Raw genomic sequence first — 19,035 nt, forward strand, 5'->3', positions numbered from 1 at the left:
AATGCAGGTATTGTGCTCCACATTTTAATTCTGGGGAAAACCATGTGGTTGATTTTGTGAGACCACAGTGGGAAATTCTGCTCAGGCCAGGAGTTAGATTCCTGTCCACATGTTCAGAACCACTAAACAGAACTTTGGAAACCGGACTGGAAAGCACCATTTTGGCCCTTAAGTCCAGTCCTCTGCATTTGCCAGCTGTGTCATTAATCAAAATGACTATTTCAAACCCTCACCCACAACCGCATGGAACAATATCTGAAACACCAGGAATGCTAGAACATGCCACAGGTAAAAGCTGGGGAAACAAGGGCATTGCTAAGGGCCTGCTACTGCAGCAGTTTATATATATGCTCAGAAGATCCTAGGAAAAGGACAGTGCCCCACACTACAGAAGACAGCAGAAACCCTCACAGTCTGTGTACATCTGACCTAGAGGAAAAAATTCTGCTTGACTCCAGTTTGGTGATTGGTGTGAGTCTCTGATTGGAAGAACCTTTGGCTAAGAACCTCTAGGTTTCTAGTATTGGTAGGAACAACAATACCTCTTAGGTTAAAACCTTCAACCTTAATTATGACCAGTTTCCCAGTGTATCAGAAGAAGGCGAAAAAACCCAAAATTGGCAGTATACATGAGCAGAAAAAAATCCTTCCCAGTGCCAACTGGTGATGGACAAAGCCCTGAGGAATGAGATGAATATTTGTCATGTTCGTATTCTGTTTGTAACTGCTGTCAACTTTTGAAATGGAAAAAAAACATTTTCTTTGGGGAGGGAAGGGGAGCATATGTGCATGGGTATTAGACAGTGCAGGTATTTTTTTTTGCTAGTCAGTTCACTGCTCCTTGCAGCCTTCTATTTGTGTTAATTTTTTACCGTATAAGCACACTGTTTCCTCACATACTGCATGCCTCAGAATGTAATACACGTTTTTGTTTTTTAAAAGGCAAAGTGAAGAAAAAAAAAGATTTTTGCAGAGTTATGGCTTCAGAGAGTAAGGGCAGAGCCTAATCTTCAGCTGATTCATCTTCCTTTTCCTACTGTGTCTGTGAAATTGGAGGAAAGAGACCAGGAGCAGCTAGCAGACAGCAGAATTGCTCTAAGAATGGTTTAGCTTGATTAGTGGAACATCAAGGCCATTAAAAAGGAGAGATGGTCTTAAACATCTGTGGAGTTGAGAACAATGAGGCATTTAGTCAACTGACTCCCTTTAGGTGCCTGAATAGTACTACCACAGCTGCTACACTGAAGCAGAAATCAACGCCAGGGTGCTTCTAAAATCAGCTTCTTTAATACATGAGCCCTGATTTTGGGAGGCTGCTTTTATAGGAAAAGTTCGTATTGTATGTGAGAAAATACAGTACTTTGTCCTTTTTTTAAGGAAGGGGTGGGTGGAATTCTTTTGTCAATATCACTAAGACCCAATTCTCTAATTCCAGTGTCACAGAACTTACGAGTGATGCATGTTTTTCTCTAGCAAATGCAGAAGGTCACACTTGCAGACTTGGAAATTTGTTACCTTGGCTTTTTTATAGTCTAGTCATTTACATTCTTTTTTTGTTTGTTTTTTGTTTTGTTTTTGTTAAACAGGCACAGCAAGAGAAGGAAGTTCTATGTTGATGTCCGATGCCATCCTCAAACAATAGCAGTGGTCCAAACTAGAGCAAAGTAATGTTGGTCTCTACTTTTTGTACTGTGCAGTACAAGCACAGCCTTAAATATTGTCCCATCGCAAGCCTTCTGTACTGATCAAAGTAGATGTATATATTTTTTTAAAGCATCTAGTTCTTGTGTGTGTATAGGACATGGTCTAAGTTGATAAACAGGTATTAATTGGTGAATAGGAATTATAGATAATTTCTGTATCTAACTGCAACTGACTTTCTCTCTTGTAAGAGTGGATAATTTAGGCTATGGATAAATGTAACTTAGCTACTTGAAAAGGGTAGGGGGAGCTGGTGTTTGAGTGCACATTAACTCTTAAAATGCAGCTATTAAGTCGGCATGCTCCTGTAGTGATACAAGTTAGAACATTGCAACCTGAACCCCAAAATGAAATGGGGTTAAAGTTGCAAAGTTTTGCTACATGTGTATCCATTATAGGAGCATGCAGCCATAAGTTAAATTGTATCAGCTTAAACTGGTATCATTTGCTATTGATACAGTTGTTAAATTTGTCTATACCTTTAGAAGGTTTGCAGCGCAATACCTATTCAATTCATATCCAATTCAGGAGTTGAACTAAGAGTGATTTCCAATAATTGGCACTGAAGTCGTATTCTATTTAACTAGTAATATCCTTTCTAGCAACCTATCACTTGCTTTTGCAGTATTGCATTAGTCTTCTATACTTGCTTTGTAAATACAGTGATTTGTGAGCATGTAAGCTTGTTTTAAATTATCTTTCCTTCCATATATACAGCAATGGAGTAATTCAGGATTTTTAAATACAGCTTAAATGTGTAGAAACAAGACAATTTTTTCCTCTTTTCATTTTTGCAATACCTCAATTCATTTGAGCTAAGACCTTAATTGTGAATATTCATGTTGTTTTCTTGCCTATCAAATGACTTTACATAAATTAGCAAAATTATTTTTAGTGAAATTATGCCTGTTTAAACATTTGTAGTTTGGTAACCCTATTAATACAATATTATTTAGGTTGCAAAGTGAAGCACTTTGTTATAGGGAATACTAATGTTTAAGTTACTAGTGGACTCTTAATTCTGCTTCCTTGGACTTCAATTACATGAACTCATACTAGTTTTGGCATAATAAAGTTCATTACCAGATAATGACATTCCTTAACTGTTTGGCAGGCTGAAGCAAATTTGAACCTTTAACTTTTAGGGGGAAAGAATTTTCTTAAATCTTTCCACAAACTAATCTGTCAAGTATTCCAGAGCAGGAAATGACCTGAATAACTTCAACTTTTGCCTATCTTTTGTTTTTCAGTTATACTGGTGTCATTATTGAACTAAAATTGCCCCATGAAATGGATTTCCATGGTAAAGATGTCAGTGGAGTACTATTTCAGTACCCAGATACTGAAGGGAAGGTAGAAGACTTCACTGAGCTTGTTGAAAGAGCTCATCAAAGTGGAGTAAGATTGAGTTTTAGTTATCTTTTTGTTTTCTCATTCTTCATTTCCATGTTAAATTGCTATTACTGTAAGCAGTGCACCTGTGTCATTACAGGTAATGTGTCCTTGTTATACATGAATTATAGAGGACATATTAGTATTATGTTTCTATATTCTCTAAAAATTATTTGAAAGAGTATTCAGTTTTCCTTAACTTCTATACTATGTAGTATTGTGCATGATTAGTGACCTATCTAAATCAGAGCAAGACAAAGGGATTTTTGTGGCCTGCTCATAGTGTGCAGAGCCACTTAAGTATGTGAGCCTTGCCCCTCACTGCTGATTTGGCCAAGAGGCCCTGCCCCTCATGCTGATTGGCAGAGAAGGCTGCCTTTCATGTGGCCCCACCCTACATGGTTGATTGGCGGAGAAGCTGTGGTGGAGGAGGAGGGACAAGGAAACGGCTGTCATCTTGGCTGCTCCCTTTCATGCCACTCCACCAGTTGCCATCTCTCACTAGCACCTGGCGGCCTCAAGGCTAGGCAGCAGCGGCCATGAGGACTGCTTATTTTTACTATGTTTTTTTTCAGGTGATTCTGCGGGAAATCATGGCAAATGCCATTTTTCATTGGCGATTGTGGGAACCACTGTTTTTCTTGGTTTCTGTGAAAATCACAGAAACACAATTTAAGTAAGTCCCTATGCAAGATTTGCTTTCAGAAAAGTTGGCTAGAACTGTGGTTGTTTTTCTTTTTCTTTCAGACTCTTGTCTGCTGTGCTACTGACCTGTTGGCTCTGTGTATTTTGAGGCCTCCAGGAGAGTTTGGGGTAGATGTTGCTCTGGGCAGCTCCCAGAGGTTTGGGGTACCACTCTGTTATGGAGGACCACATGCTGCCTTCTTCTCTGTTAAAGAAAATTTGGTGAGAATGATGCCTGGGAGAATGGTGGGAGTTACAAGGTAAAATTTTAGACTCTTTCTCTTCCCCCCCCCCCCCCTTAATTTCTCAAATGGAAATCAAAATACAAAATTCTCCCTTTACCCTCTTAAGTCCTATAACCCTAATACCTAATCATCTCCCAATGTCTAATGAATTAGTCATCATGATGGAAAAGTATTATATTGTTTTATATATGGGGAACAGAGGTACAGAAAACCCAGGGTCCTATAGGCAGTGTTGGGTTAATGCCCAAGCTATTGCTTACCTTTTTGATGAACTAGAAGAATGAAGCATGTCTGAAACTTCCTGCAAGCAGATTTAAACAAACAAAACCAAAATAGCTGCCAACAAAAAACCCACCCCACATTATTTCTGTGGAAATGTAACATTTTGGGTATAGCTATACTGTTGAGGACTGGAAAGACACCTGAGCTACTTTAGGTACCAGAAACCACCTTGCCGTGTTAGCATAGAGCACTGTGTGGGCTAGGTTGCTGTTAAATTACTCTGTGCAAAGCTTTTACTGTGGCAAGATGACTTCTGATACTTGTCTCCACACTATACTACATTGTACAATATAGACATTAGAACATGAGATTCCTCCAGTGTGAATTCAGAAACAAGCATCAAAGATGGTTGTCATGAAATGGCTTCTTCCACAGGAACCTTACTAAATCTTTTTTTTAACAAGTTAGGCCACAACAGCTTTCCTCAGGTAATGTGAGCTGTCTTCTGCTTGTAAAACAGTATCTCACTCTGGACATGTAAATGGCCAAATCATCAGTTTTCAGCTTCGCAACTTAGATATATTTCTGAACTGAATTCTTTTAGAGTTTTCATTACTACTGTCAAGTTCAGCATCTGCTAAAGTACCAGAAAAGGAATTTAGAGTGGACTACACTGATTGCCAGGAAACCTATAGAATTTCACCTTTAAATCCACAGTTGAGTGTAGAGATGGTTTGGAATACTGGCAAGAAATCTAATTGGTGAAAATACAAATATATAATAAATATCAATTGAAACCTAGAAAGAAAACACCAGTCATGGAGGAATATGAAGCTAAAATAATTTGTGAAAATAGAATGTATTAATGTGCCTAGCAATAGTAAAGTAAGTCTGTATGCAAAGCTATTTAATTTTTTTTAAATATAGTGTTAGCTTGGCTTGCTCTCCCTGAAGAACAATATGTTTGGCATTAGATTTCAGAACTGTGAATCAGACCTGCGGCATATCCTATTCTGCCCATTTCAAATTATGATCAGTTAAGAGCTCTTGCATTTTTCATGGGAAAGAATGTTCATTTTGTGTACTGAAGCCATGTGCTGCCATAGCACCTTAGGCATGTAAATCTGTTTAGTCTTCCTTTTTACACAGTGTCACCACAAAACTGTGTCAGTTAAGATGGAAGAGAAAATTGTTAAAATGTGAAGCTGCACTCAAAACTACAGTATTTCCTAAAGGGAATTTATGCCGTGACCTTCAAGTAGTCATATATTTGCCAGAGGGCTTTTAGTTGATGAAGAGCCAAGCTACTTAGAAACCTCAGAGCAGCTGCTGGGGAAAATTGCCTTTGTCTTAGACACTGCATAGGAGTTGAGCAAATATTGTTTGGGAATAACCTAGTTACTTTGTCATGTTTGTTCTGAAGCAAACCATTTTACTAAAGAATATTAGATGTTTTCTGTCTTCAGTTCATAAGACCTGAAAGTATTAGGAGCTCATCAAAAAATAATTGGAGTTGATCTGCTTGTAAGGATGGGATGGCAAGGACTTTTACGGTTATCTCATGCTAACAGTAAACACTGCTGCTTTCAAGTATTTTTCTAAAGATAACAGGTATTACAAATGTAGAGGCTTCCTCATTCGTAGCATCTGTTCTGTACCTTGGCTCTGGGGTTGCTCAGTTTAGAAACAGTAGAATGTTCTATCTTGTCACTGCATGATGAAGACTAACATTTTGTAAAACTCCTAAACCGAACTTTCACGTGCAAAGTGCCTTTTTGCATGTCTCTGAAGAAGGACATTCTGTTCCTGAAATCTTATCTAACACCTGTCCCAATTATATACAGTAAAATCCGCATTATCTGGCACTTCATTAACCAGCATGCTCTATTAGCTGGCATGCTGGTTGACACTGGTCAGCGTGGCAAAAGCAAAACCAGAAGTGGGGCCCCCCTCCCTGTCCCCTTGGCACACTGATGCCAGGGGAGGGGCGGCACAGTGCCTGTGCACGCTGATGCACCAAATGCAGCGGGAGGGGTGTCTGTGCCCAACTAGGCAAAGACGCCTCTCGAGTAACCAGCATATTTGGTTATCCGGCACCCCCCATTCTCCATGGGTGCCAGATAACAGAGCTTTTGCTGTAGTTGTTCTGATAAAAGATACTACTTAAAAATAAATAAATAAATAAATAAATTACCCCCCCCCCCAACACAAACCCTTGATTTTTGCATGTCACTTGAACCATCATGACTGCAACAGCATTCTAGTCCTTATAAAGGTAATGCTAACAGTACAAGGTTAAGAAAACTTCTGGGCTTTCTTACCCTTCCTTAGTGACAAGGAATTAAAGTATGATTTGGAAAAAAATTAAAGTTTTAGCTGGCTTTCTGGAACCAGTCTCCTAGTCATGGTACATGTCATTTGAAGCATGTAGTGTTAAGGAAATAAGCTCCTGATTCCCTTTGTTCTTAGTTTACAAGGAAATACAATAGTGATTGTTATTTTAGCCTGAATTTGTTTGGAGATAGGTTAAAGTTTGGTGTGCTGCCTGCTTTATAAACCTTAGCTGTTTATGCTAGCCTCTTTGACCCCGAATATGTTCACCAGTTCACGTCAAGTTAGCAGACTAAACAAAGGAGTTTAATTAATGCCAGTTTAACCTAACCAAAGTCATGTTTTCTTGCATGTTTCAGAGATGCAAATGGAAAGGAAGTATATCGGCTTGCACTGCAAACAAGAGAGCAGCATATCAGGAGGGATAAGGCTACCAGCAACATCTGTACAGCACAGGTGACCTTAATTCTTTTCTCTAACGCTTGCAAGTACACAGTTACAGTATAGGAACAAGATGGCTGTTTAGGAATGTATTTTATCCAAACTATTTATAAGGAGTATTTTTATTAGAAAAGTGAGGTGTGTGTATATATATATATATATATATATATTTTTTTTTTTTTTTTTTATGTAGTGAATTTTTTCTTGGAAAAGATCATTTTCAAATTTAAAAATAAATATTAAAGCACTAGTCTTGCAGTCCTAAAGTATCATCCACCTTATGGTAAATATCAGTCAATGCTGCAGAATTCTTTATGAATTACATGTTCCTGTTCTGCAAGACTATGGAATTCTAGCCCTCCAAATTACCATGTGAAACTGAAAAACTCATTTAAAAAAAAATTATTTTCAAGAAGTTAAGTAGTATTTTGTGGATTTAAACTTTTTTGATGCACAAAACATGTATTAAATTATTACACCTATAAAATAGCTATGTTGATGTCAAAGTATTATGATAAATTATATTCCTGGGTTAAATCTTGAGGAATAGTTATTTGCAGTTCTCAGCCACTCTGATTATGACACATAAGCTTCCCAAGACCTTGAAGTCATAATTGGTGTTGTTTTTTACATTTTATATAAGTGCATAATTTAGTTAGAGATACTTGTCTTTTTCATCTTGATTTTGTAAACTACTTAAAATGTAATATAGTTAAACATTAAAATTTGTTTTGGTCATAGCTGCTATATTTTATTGTGGTTTTATGCCTTGGGATGAGGGGCAATTTTACATACCAAGGTACCATCTAATAACTTTTTGTGACTTACTAAAATATTTGATGTTTTTAGGCACTTCTGGCTAACATGGCTGCCATGTTTGGAGTCTATCATGGTTCTAATGGATTAAAGCACCTTGCAAGAAGGGTGCATAATGCTACGCTAATCTTGGCTGAAGGTGAGCATTTAACAGTTGCAATAGGGTGGAGTTTAATTCATTATCTTGTTAAAAATTCTACCCTTCCTTTTTTTTGTTACTCAAGCATTTTAAGTAGCTAAAAAAATCGAAATTTTCTAAGTTACTCTGCCTTAGGAATAATTTACGAAACATGTTTATATACAAATATTAACCAATTCTAACAGTATTTACCTGTTTTATAACTATACATCTAGAACTATTATCAGCCTATTTCAGATTTGAAAATTCAAGCGCAGTACTTTTAATTTCCACAAAAGAACAGTCATCGGCAGAATTAAATCTCCTGGTTTCTAGCTATCCATCCCTTCTATTAGTAACTAAATCATACTGACTCAGAAATAGAAATCTATATGGAATTTGGGAGTTTTTAGAATTTTTTCAGAATTTTGCCTTCCTATTATTTGCCTGGTTTATGAATTGAATACCATATATTTAAGCTTGGCAGAATTGGATTTATTTTTTTTAATATACAGCAAAAGCTCTGTTATCCAGCACCCATGAGGAGAGGTGGTGTGCCAGATAACCAAATATGCTGGTTACCTGAGAGGCGTGAACAGGAGTCTTTGCCCGCTTGGGCCGCTGCCTCACCCCTCCCACTATGTCCGGTGCACTGCTGCCCCTCCCTGGCGTCAGTGTCCAGGGGGACAGGGAGGGGGCCCCGTGCAGGCTGCTTTGCCAAATGCCATGGTCCAAAGTCAGCTGAAGTGGGACTTGGTGGAACCGGAAGTAGGACTTCCAGTTTCGCTTTTGCTGCATCGATCAGCATGCCGGTTAATGGCTGCTAGTTAATATGCTGGTTAATCAAGTGCCAGATAACACAGCCTTTTCTGTATATATTAAAATATCTCTCTATAACTTTGAAATATAATATCAATGTTTATTTTTCTAAGCATTTATTTATATTTTTATAGATTTTGAATTTTCAGGATTGCATGAAATTAGAGGTGTGGAGGCCAGACAATTTATTAATGACAAACATACTGTAGAACTGCCACAAGCTGAGCAGCAGAGCTGCCATCAGTCCCGGCTCTGCTTGCCTGTACCTCCCTTATCCACTTTATCACTTCCTCTTCCTTTGTTCCCAGTTCCGCAGGGTTTCTGGGAGTTAAAGTCCAAACTACAGCCAGTGTTGTTCTGTAGGACTGCTCCCCCTGTCATCACAGGTCCCATCAGCCATCATTTTTCTTATGTCCCCTTTCTATACATTTTGATTATTAACAATGTAAATATTTTTTCATTGGTCTGTGAGTATGAAATGAAATTGATGTTTATCAACTGATAAAAACTGAATGCTACCAAGGCTGTGTATATTGAAGTACTGTATATTGACAATTTGCCTGGATTTGTGTACAAATATAAATATGCAATATTTACCGAAATCCAAGATGACTATGAATTTAAGATAACCTCCCCAATAATTAGATCTACATATGGAAAATTTATAAATTTGTTATAGTTTTCCATGTATAGACTTAATTATTGGGAGGTTGTATTAAATTTCTATCCCCCCCCCCCCCCCCCCCCCCCCCCCCCCCCGGAGCAGGGCAAGCAGCAGGAGTGCAGTGACACTTACCCCTTGCTCCTTGCCATTTGCCCGCTTCTCCCCCTGCTGCCATGGAGGGTAAGGAAGCAGTTGTGGGGATGGGCAACAATTCTGATGCTGGGGCCAAGGCCACATCAACCACCTGCCCCTCTGGCTTGTTTTGACATCCAAGAGGAGTGGTTTCTCCCCCCCCCCCATTTTAAATGGAGAAAAAGCCATATCTTGGATTCAAGTAAATATGGTATGTATTACAGTAAGGCTGCAACATGTAAATACAAACTTTAATATATTAATCTGTCTGTGCAAATTTGTGGCTTAATACAGAAGTCAACAAGCTTAATAGAGTTTTCCCACAGTTTCAACAAGTCTTCAGTATTGTATATTTGTATATAAATATTGTCTAAATTTGAGCAGATTTTTTTTTTCTCCATCACGTACGATTTGCCTACATGACACTGAATTTATTAAAGTTTTATTCAGAAAACTTTCCATTACACATTAGATTCTGTGTGCATTAACATAGGGTTCAGAAATGAAGTATTACATGAACAGAGGCACTTGGCTAGAAATAGTCCTAGACTTCACTATCACACTATTAAACTGAAAACCTCTGCTAAAATATGTACCTTAACAAGAGGCAGATACACTTATGAGGTGGACAGAAATAACATTATTTTCTTAGGTCTCAAGCGAGCCGGCCATAAACTGCATCATGAGCTGTTTTTTGATACCTTGAAGATCACATGCGGATGTGTGGTCAAGGAAGTCTTAGACAAGGCAGCTCAGCGGCAGATAAACTTACGAATTTATGGTGATGGCACAGTAAGTTATGGATGCTACTCCCAAGACTCTTAACATGTTGCAGGAAATTTTTCATGTTTTTTGCTCATTAAGCATAGTGGCTGATGAAGGAAAAATGCTTTTAAAGGTTTCTTAATGGCAAGCTATGATGCATCACTTCCTAGTATCTTTTTTAAATTCTTTTTAGAAGCGGTTATAACATTGCTTGGCTGCATATTGAATTACATTTCCAAAAATGTTAAGCTTCTTGTATCACTTCACTTCTTTCCACTACTCTGTGTTTGACTTAGTGAGTTATACTGGCAACTTGCCACTTATTAAGGCACTCTGTAGAGACCATTAAAATCTGTAACACACTTGAAATACCGATGTAGGTATAAGGGGGGGAAGGGGTGTGCTGCAGTGTTTAAACCTAATGAAGAGAACATGTACGTCACTGGACTTGTTCTGTAGACATCTAAGCTTTAATGAGATCCTAATGAAGTTCTGTACCCACTGTAACATAGAAAATATGTAAGAATTGCATAGTAATAATGGAATTGAATTGCAAAAAATGGATTGCAGACTTTGGATAGCAGCCTTAAGTATTGAAACCATGACATGCAGCTTGGATGACACAGAAATGAGACAATATCAAATGGGGGTATCTTGACTTTAATTGAAGGCTTAGGAATGAGAAGTTGTGAACATAACATCTTAATGGGTCACTTATAAATAATGAAGAGAAAGTTGGGGTGCACCGATAGAGATTTTGGGGGCCGATATAGACAGCTGATTTTTAAGGAGGCATATCAGCCGATACCAAACTGATTTCCAATACAGCTGCCTGAAGCTGGTAAGTCCTGTGTGGTGGGAGGGGAGTGGAGAGAGAAGGGACATGGCGGGGGGAGGTCAACACAGTCGGGGGGGGTGCCTTCAGATGTGTGGGGCAGGGTGGGCTGCACTCGTGGCGGGTTGCAGTGCTGGGAGGGGGGCTGCAGCCACCCCAAATTTCACTGTAGGCCCCTCCCAGCACCGCTCCATGCAGATCTGGGGGCACATGCTGGCCCCCTCACCCCCATGCCCTCCCTGATGAGTGGTGGGAGGGAGCCAATAGACAAGTGAATGAGCAGCTCCCGGATGAGCGGTGGGCAGCAGCGGGAGCTGCCCACTGCATTGCCCGGATGAGCCGTGGCTCCCTCCTGTGCCACCCCGCCCGGGCTGGGCAGTCCCAGCCCCACTCCCGCTCCCTCACTCAGTGCAAGGGACATTGATCTGTCCCCCCCATACCGCCCCCCCCCCCCCCAAGAGACTTACCAGCTACATGCAGCTTTCCAAGCTGCCAGGCTGTGCTCATCACTGCCTGCATTCTGCGTTGTGGCTGTGCGCGTGCACGGGCATTTATTGGCCAAATTATCGGCCACATCAGGCTGATTTCCAATGCAGTCAATTTTCTGTATATCGGTGCTCATCCAATATTGGACTGTTGTATTGGCGCACCTCTAGAAGAATTTGTATTTTATGTTGTGGTTTTGACCAGGACAAATGTAATGCAGTTCCTGGATTTGGGAACTTTGGCCATGCACAAATGTTTACATTTCTACCAGAAGAATCACTGCTATCGCAGTATAAACTATGAGCGTACAAGCGTTCATTCAATTTCTCCCAGGGGAAATAATTCACATCTGGGAGAAATAACTTTCAGGTGTCAACCTAGAAGATCTCCCTTGCGAAAGAAACTCTCTCTCAAGAATGGACACCTGTATCCTCCCTTTCTGTTCTGGCCCAGGAAGGGAAGGGAAGCAGTAGGACAATGCTCCTCTTTCTTCCCCAGACCAGGGACTTTCTGGTCTGGGGAATGGTTGAGAGGCTTTGCCCCATTTTGCTTGGGCACTGCTCCCCATCTCTTCCCCAGATAATGGACTGCCATTAAGTGGTGCAGGCAGCAATGAGAAGCCAGTGGGGCTGGGTCCCAGGCTTAAGGAGAACCTCCCAGAGCCTGGATCACTGCACTCCAGTTTTAAATTGTCATGTGTGTTGCTTACATGGACAGCACTGGGGGTGATTTAAAAGCCTGTGAGTTACCTATTGGCATCCTGCCACCTTCTAGGGAGACGGGGAGAGGATAGGCTGCTAAGTAATGGGCTACCCAAAGGGTGGGAATGGCCCGGAGAGCAGCATGACCATCTAGCTTGTCAGCCAGGAGGCTAAAATGTGAAAATTTTAGAGAAGTTCTTATCGGTAGAAATGAACACCTGTCTGTGGCTTTTGAGTAACTGCTGTGGTTTTTGTCTGTAGCTTGGAGTCTCACTTGATGAAACTGTAACTGAGAAAGACCTAGATGACTTATTATGGATCTTTGGCTGTGAATCTTCAGCTGTAAGTAGAATATCAGTCTTTCAAGAATATTTAGCTAAACATAATCTGTATATCAGTTAACTACAAAACCATGTTAAACTGGATTCAAATTATTCAAGAATTTTAATAATAATAAATCCTAGTCACTCATCTGTTTGGAACAGCAATGCCTATGTTATGGGATGAGCATATTTGTTAGAGACTGATGATTGCACTTATTGATCTGCTCTTTGAGAGATCAATGAGTTAATGCTAAGGATGTCAGTGAATAAAATTTTCTCTGCATATGGCAATTAATTGCAGGCTCAGCCTTGATTCAGGGCATTACTTATTTTGTTATGGTTAGGAACTTGGTGATTAGGTAATGCTTTTCCAGTGACCGCCCAAAGTACATCACATTGTACCCAAATATGGATTAATGAGAGTTGTATTAATATTTAATTATGGAGTGTTACTAGTGTACTGGATGCTTACAAGCTTGTGTACTAATAAAGAACCTAGGGCATTTAGGCACATGCTCCAAAGTGCCCAGAGCGCCTTGTGTATCAGTGCCCTGTTATTAAAAATGGTGGCAGGGTCACTTTAACTCAAGCTTGTAAAGTGTTTGCTGGAGTGCAGTAATTACCATGTTCTATCAACCTCGATTAATCGAGCCTGTTCCAACACGCTGTAATTACAGTGTGTTGGAACAGCCTCGCTGCTCATGTATAGGCACTCTTGGAGTCTAAGTGTCAATAGAGAGAGTAACCTTGCTGTGTGTTGCAGTTAATGCTCATAGATAAGTTGTTGGTTTTTTTTCTCAGAAGAAAGGTTTTCTTCTGTGATGACTTACTGATCTCTTCCTATTTCTCTACTTGTCAAAGGAATTGGTTGCTGAGGGTATGGGAGAAGAAACAAGGGGTATTATGGGCTCTGCTTTTAAGAGGACTTCCAAATTCCTGATGCATCAAGTATTCAACAGGTTTGTGAAAGTACTGTCAGTGCAGACTTGGCATTTTCATAGGATTTTGATGTATTTTTCCCTCTCCCTCCAAGTTAGGATCTGTCACCTTGGGCCCAAATTCTGTTTATCTACAGGTATTTGAGTGCCATTTACCTGGCTTGAAGCGACCTGCATAAAATGCATTTTTGGCCCAGAGAAGGGCCTATGTTCCTGCCTAATGGTTGTCCTGCATTTTGCATTTAGTTGTCCTATGGTAACCTGAATAGACACCAGTGAGCTACTGGGCTAAGAGGCAGGAGGGTCCTCTACTGCCTGTCAGCCTGCCTGGCTCTTTGCTGGGTTCACACACCTACTGGAGCAGAATATGATTGCAACAGAGCATATGCAGCCCTGGTAGACCCCTTCTCTAAGCATGCCCAGAAAGGCAAGTCGAGCCAGGATATGGGATCTGAAAACGACATAAATGCCCAAACTGCCTTTAACTCTGTACCTTTAGCTACATAAATAATACCTGAAACACTTTTAGGTGAACTAAAATTTGAGTCTTGGTATTTAAACTTGCTTATGTCTAGGGGTGAACTGATAAAGATTTTCTTGGCTGATACTGATAGCCGATTATTCACCAGGCATATCAGCTGATACTGATCCAATAACCGATTTACAGGAATGCAGCTGGGCAGTGTGGAGAACAGTGCCCTGCAGGTAAGTCTGTTTAGGGGAACGGCGTGGGGGGGGACAGATCAAGGCCCCCACAGTGAGGCAGGGGCATGTCAGTGAATGGGACGCTGGGATGGGGAGCCGGTTTGAGCTGCAAGTGGCTTGTCCAGGGGATCAGCATCCCAGAGCTTAAAAATGGCAGCAGGGGCACTTGAACTAAAGCTCACTGAAATGAGCTTTAGTTCAAGCACCGCTGCTTGTATTTTGAAGTGCTGGGATGCTTTTAACCAGAGCAGAACTGAGTGGGGCGAAGGTGGAGGCGGGCTGCCTGTTGCGGGCTTCGGGCTTTTCAGCCTGCTGCCTTTGCCCTGGAAGCCACGTGTTGGCCGTGCCATGTCTCCTGCCCAGCAGCTGGAGGCACAGCTTACCTCTGCCACTGCCGCCAGACAGGCAGGGGACACATAGCCAGCATGCAGCTCCCGGGGCAAAGGCAGCAGGGCAAAGAGCCCCGAGCCCACAGTGGGCAGCCTGCCTCCTCCCTCGCCCTACTTGGGTCCGCTCTGGTTAAAAGTGTCATGGCACTTAAAAATGGTGGTGGTGGTGCTTGAACTAAAAGCTCATTTGATGAGCTTTAGTTCAAGTGTTGCCACTACGATTTTTAAGTGGTTGGGATGCTGATCCCCTGGACAAGCTGCCCATGGCTCCATCCCACTTCCCTGGGGTCCAATTCACTGCCCTGCCCCTGCCCTAGCCCCTGCCACACTCCCTCCCTCCCTCCCTCATTGTGAGGTTCTCAATCTGCCCCACCCCCCCTGATTTACCTGTAGGGCACTGCTCTCCATGCTGCCTGGCTGCATTACTGGCTGGTGCATGCATGCAGCCATGCACATACATGTGGTGTTTGGGGGCCCCGGCCGGAAGACTTATTATATTTATCTGTACATTATTGGCTGTGCTGGCCAAAAAAAGCCAATAATGTTAATTTTCCTTTCTTTAGTGCCAATCCGATATGGCATTGATATATCAGTGCACCTCTACTTATATCTAATGTGTATGTTAACTTGCATGCCAAACATGTATTCTCAGTCAGTTATATTTTCTTTTAAAACAGTAGTTGTAACTTTCTTTTTCTGTGTTGAACACAATATTTGTAGTATGCATATTTTCAGACGAAACTTGTCATCTTAGCTGTTGACCAAACAACCGCATTTTCTTTGTTTTTGAACTTACTGTCAAAAGACTTAATAGTACATTTACCTTTTGTACTCATTGAATTTGACATAATCATTGTAGAATTGATATAGTTAATGCTGGTATGGATAGAAGTGCATCATTTATAATATATGAATGAAAATTAAAGGTAAAAAATATCCACTCTTATTTATTGATTCCCTTCTAGTACAGATCAGCTGGCTAAGTTTATCTGCTAACATGACATTTTTTGTTTTCCAGCTATCACTCCGAAACAAATATTGTCCGATATATGAAAAGGTTAGAAAACAAGGATATTTCCCTCGTTCACAGCATGATTCCTTTGGTAGGTATTTACTAAAAGATAAAAATTAGGTAATTACTAGGGGGTTTTTTTGAGTGAATAATAACTGATTTTTTTGTGTTGTTTTTTTTTAGGGGTCCTGTACAATGAAGCTTAATAGTTCATCTGAACTAATTGTAAGTTTATTGAGAGAATTGTGCCTTGTTTTTGACGCCTGCATTTGAGCCATATTATTGATTAGTTGGTTAAGTAAGATAGCAAAAATACTCTCTAGTACCATAAATAAATACTGAATAGTTTAATCTAAAGATCCTTATCTTGTTAATGTCCTAAGGTGGGATTTCAAAACATTTGAAGTTTGGCACAGCCCTGCTTTCATTTGAAGCCAAAAGCCATAGTAGGAACGTTTTGTGATTCTCAGTCAACTCTGTACAGATCGGCTGTTTGCTTCAGTTTTTCCGCCCTGGGCTGAAGTCAGACAATAGTAAACTGTTCTAAAAAGATAAACAGCTCAGACTTCCCATTCAGGGACTTGAGTCAACTGAATTTATATAACTTTCATTTGTCTGGTCCTGTACCTGCATAGTGGAGCTAAACCTAGGTAAGTTTAAACAGCTTAATTCATGGTTTAAAACAGCCTTCACAGAGTGGTCAGATCAGACCATTGTAGTGGATTAGCTGTATAGCACTTTAAATTTAAGCACTTTCACTTTCTCTGCCCACAGGCCCTTTTTCACCCCAACCTCATTCTAGCCCTTTCCCTTTTATTTTATTTACACATCCTCAGTCTTCCTCTCTTCCTACAATATATTCTCCCCTGTTTCTTTCTTCCATTCAGCTTTATTTTATTTTAACCCAACAAATATTTATAGACTTAACATGTTTGTCACTATTGGTTAGGTTACTTTCATGTTTTCTCCTCTTCTTCCATTTGTGCCTGATGTGTCTATTTGGAATGTAGGCTGTCTGAGGCACAGACCAGATACCATTCTATCTGAAGAGTGCCCAGCACAATAAAGTCACATTTTCAATTAGTTTTGGGGGTTTACTTTAAACACAATTCATTATAAAAACTGATAGTTTTTTCCAATTGCTGTTTTGCAGAAAGAGGGAACTTGAACAATAACAGCACCAATTGAAGACTTTTAGGAAGTTTAATAATAAAAACAGCTTTTAAAGTTTTTTTCCAGAAATACAAATCAAAGCTAAGGATAGGTACTTGCTGCCATAAGAAGTGGCCCAAGTTACTGGTTCAAGCACAGTGGCTTTTCTTCATAAAGATTCAGGAGTAAGACATATTGCCATTACTTAATGAGGCTCTAAACTTGGTTAATTACAGGAAAAGTCATTACTCAGGGGTTTAAGTACCTTTTTCAGTCAGGATTAACCCTTTTCACTTCAGAAAAGACAAAGCTCTTCATTTACTCAAATCTCTTATTACAGCATAATACCCGTCTTTTGTGTGTGTGTTTGTTTTTTTTTGTTTTTTTTTAAGCCTATCACATGGAAGGAGTTTGCCAACATCCATCCCTTTGTGCCTCTAGATCAGGCTCAGGGGTACCAGAAACTTTTCAGGGAGCTTGAGAGAGATCTGTGTGAGATCACAGGCTATGACAAAATCTCCTTCCAGCCAAACAGGTAGGGGATTTTTCACTGAACCTCTATTCCCTGTGGTTGCTTAATGAAAATCCTTTTCTGCTTTCAGAAATCAGTTTGCTGTCTTACACAGAGAATCCAGGGATTAGCTTCACCTTCCACCATTACAGTTCCCATGTGCAAGAACACAAGGGTTCAATTTGAGTTGGGTTAGAGTGCGGAAGGTGAAGCGAGAAAGTAATACTGCTAGAGAATCTACCTGGCATCATGTTTTCATCTTAAAGGTGGTGTGACATACCATCTTAGTCTTTTGTTTGTTTGTTTTAAATTCTTGAGTGTGTGTTTAATGCTTTCCTCTTGAACTTCAAAATAAGGTCTTGCTGTTTGTAGAGGAGATCATTCAGGTGTACAGAGTTAATGCCTCAAATGCCAGCAGCAGCATTTTTTAAAATCTGCAAGAGCAGGGAGGTTTTTTGGAAAAGACTCCCATCGAACTGGACTAAGTGAACATTGGCCTTCCCTTGTTCTGTTTTACTGAGGGGAATATTGGCTTGTCAAACGCTATGTTTCAAGGCTGTGGTTCTAAACCAGAAAATGTTTTTAAGGGTGCTGCAGGGTACTGCTCAATATCAGCATCAGCACTGCTAGGATAAACCCAAAGAGGTTTTGAATAGAAATCCATGATTTCAGAAACATTGACCTTTACCTGAGTTCTTTGCAACAGAAGAATTGCCTTAGTATTTTTCTGTAGTCAAAAAACAAGTGAAAACTAAGAACCAGCACTTTCTCAGGGTGCCTTGAGTCCAAATGAGGGATGCCTTGGGTCTGAAAAGTTTGAGTACCACTGCTTTAGGGGATGGCAAGATCTCATCTGCTTTTCTGGTAAGAAGTAGAAGCAAGTATGCCAGCGTTTTTGTAGCTTTGATGGAATGGAAGAAGGGAGCACAATGAACTAGTAAAGCACCCCACACTTTCATTTTCCTGAACAACTTTATATTTCTTTGGAACAGATTAGAGAGATGCTGTTCCTTATTATTTTTCTTCAGCCCATAATCATTTTGGGTATTTATCACTGCTTGAAGCAGCCACATTTTCTAGTAAGTAATGCCTATTCCATGCTGTGTATCTTGTTTCTGATGACATTAGCAGAAGAGAGGTTGTTCCTTAAAGTAGTAATGTATAGAGTTTTTTTATTAGAATCCCAAAATAATCTAAAAGCAAGCAAGACAAAGGTTTTGTCACTCAGGTTAACCCTCTCAGATTTAAATGAGGTTAGAAATATCAGCCACACTTGAATTTCTTAAATAGTTAAAATAAAAGAATAGCACCTGGTATATATACAGGACTTTTTTCCCCTCATGGTTACCAGATACATGGAACTTTTTAACATCACAGGTTGTCTTGACATCTTTTGTGCCATCACTCCCCCATGCCATATAAATTGGCCTATAATTTTTTTTTCTGAAGAGTTCACACATTTATGAGTTTGCTGAAGGCTGTTGACTGACATGAAGCTTCCCCTTCACCACTCCCTTCCCACAACTGACTAGTTCTAAGACTTCAGTCTTTATTTAACTCCTGAAAGCCAACTCAGGGTCTGGCCTCACAGTCCTAGTCCTTGAATAATAGTTTCATAGTTGGTAGGGTCAGAAGGGACCTGAGCAGATTATC

General features: G+C 40.1%; 1 protein-coding gene across 1 annotated transcript in view; it reads left to right on the top strand.

Moving 5' to 3' along the window:
* Positions 1–19,035, top strand: part of GLDC (glycine decarboxylase) — an 85,515-nt gene that overhangs the window by 37,462 nt on the left and 29,018 nt on the right. Inside the window, exons 5-15 of the mRNA XM_019478009.2 lie at positions 1,587–1,664; positions 2,952–3,099; positions 3,841–4,037; positions 6,935–7,031; positions 7,866–7,971; positions 10,218–10,357; positions 12,614–12,694; positions 13,537–13,634; positions 15,726–15,810; positions 15,903–15,944; positions 17,264–17,406. Coding sequence (XP_019333554.2) covers positions 1,587–1,664; positions 2,952–3,099; positions 3,841–4,037; positions 6,935–7,031; positions 7,866–7,971; positions 10,218–10,357; positions 12,614–12,694; positions 13,537–13,634; positions 15,726–15,810; positions 15,903–15,944; positions 17,264–17,406 — 1,215 coding nt within the window. The remainder of the gene's footprint in view (positions 1–1,586; positions 1,665–2,951; positions 3,100–3,840; positions 4,038–6,934; positions 7,032–7,865; positions 7,972–10,217; positions 10,358–12,613; positions 12,695–13,536; positions 13,635–15,725; positions 15,811–15,902; positions 15,945–17,263; positions 17,407–19,035) is intronic.

The sequence above is a fragment of the Alligator mississippiensis genome, chromosome 3 (genome assembly GCF_030867095.1).
Source record: "Alligator mississippiensis isolate rAllMis1 chromosome 3, rAllMis1, whole genome shotgun sequence".
Taxonomy (NCBI): domain Eukaryota; kingdom Metazoa; phylum Chordata; order Crocodylia; family Alligatoridae; genus Alligator; species Alligator mississippiensis.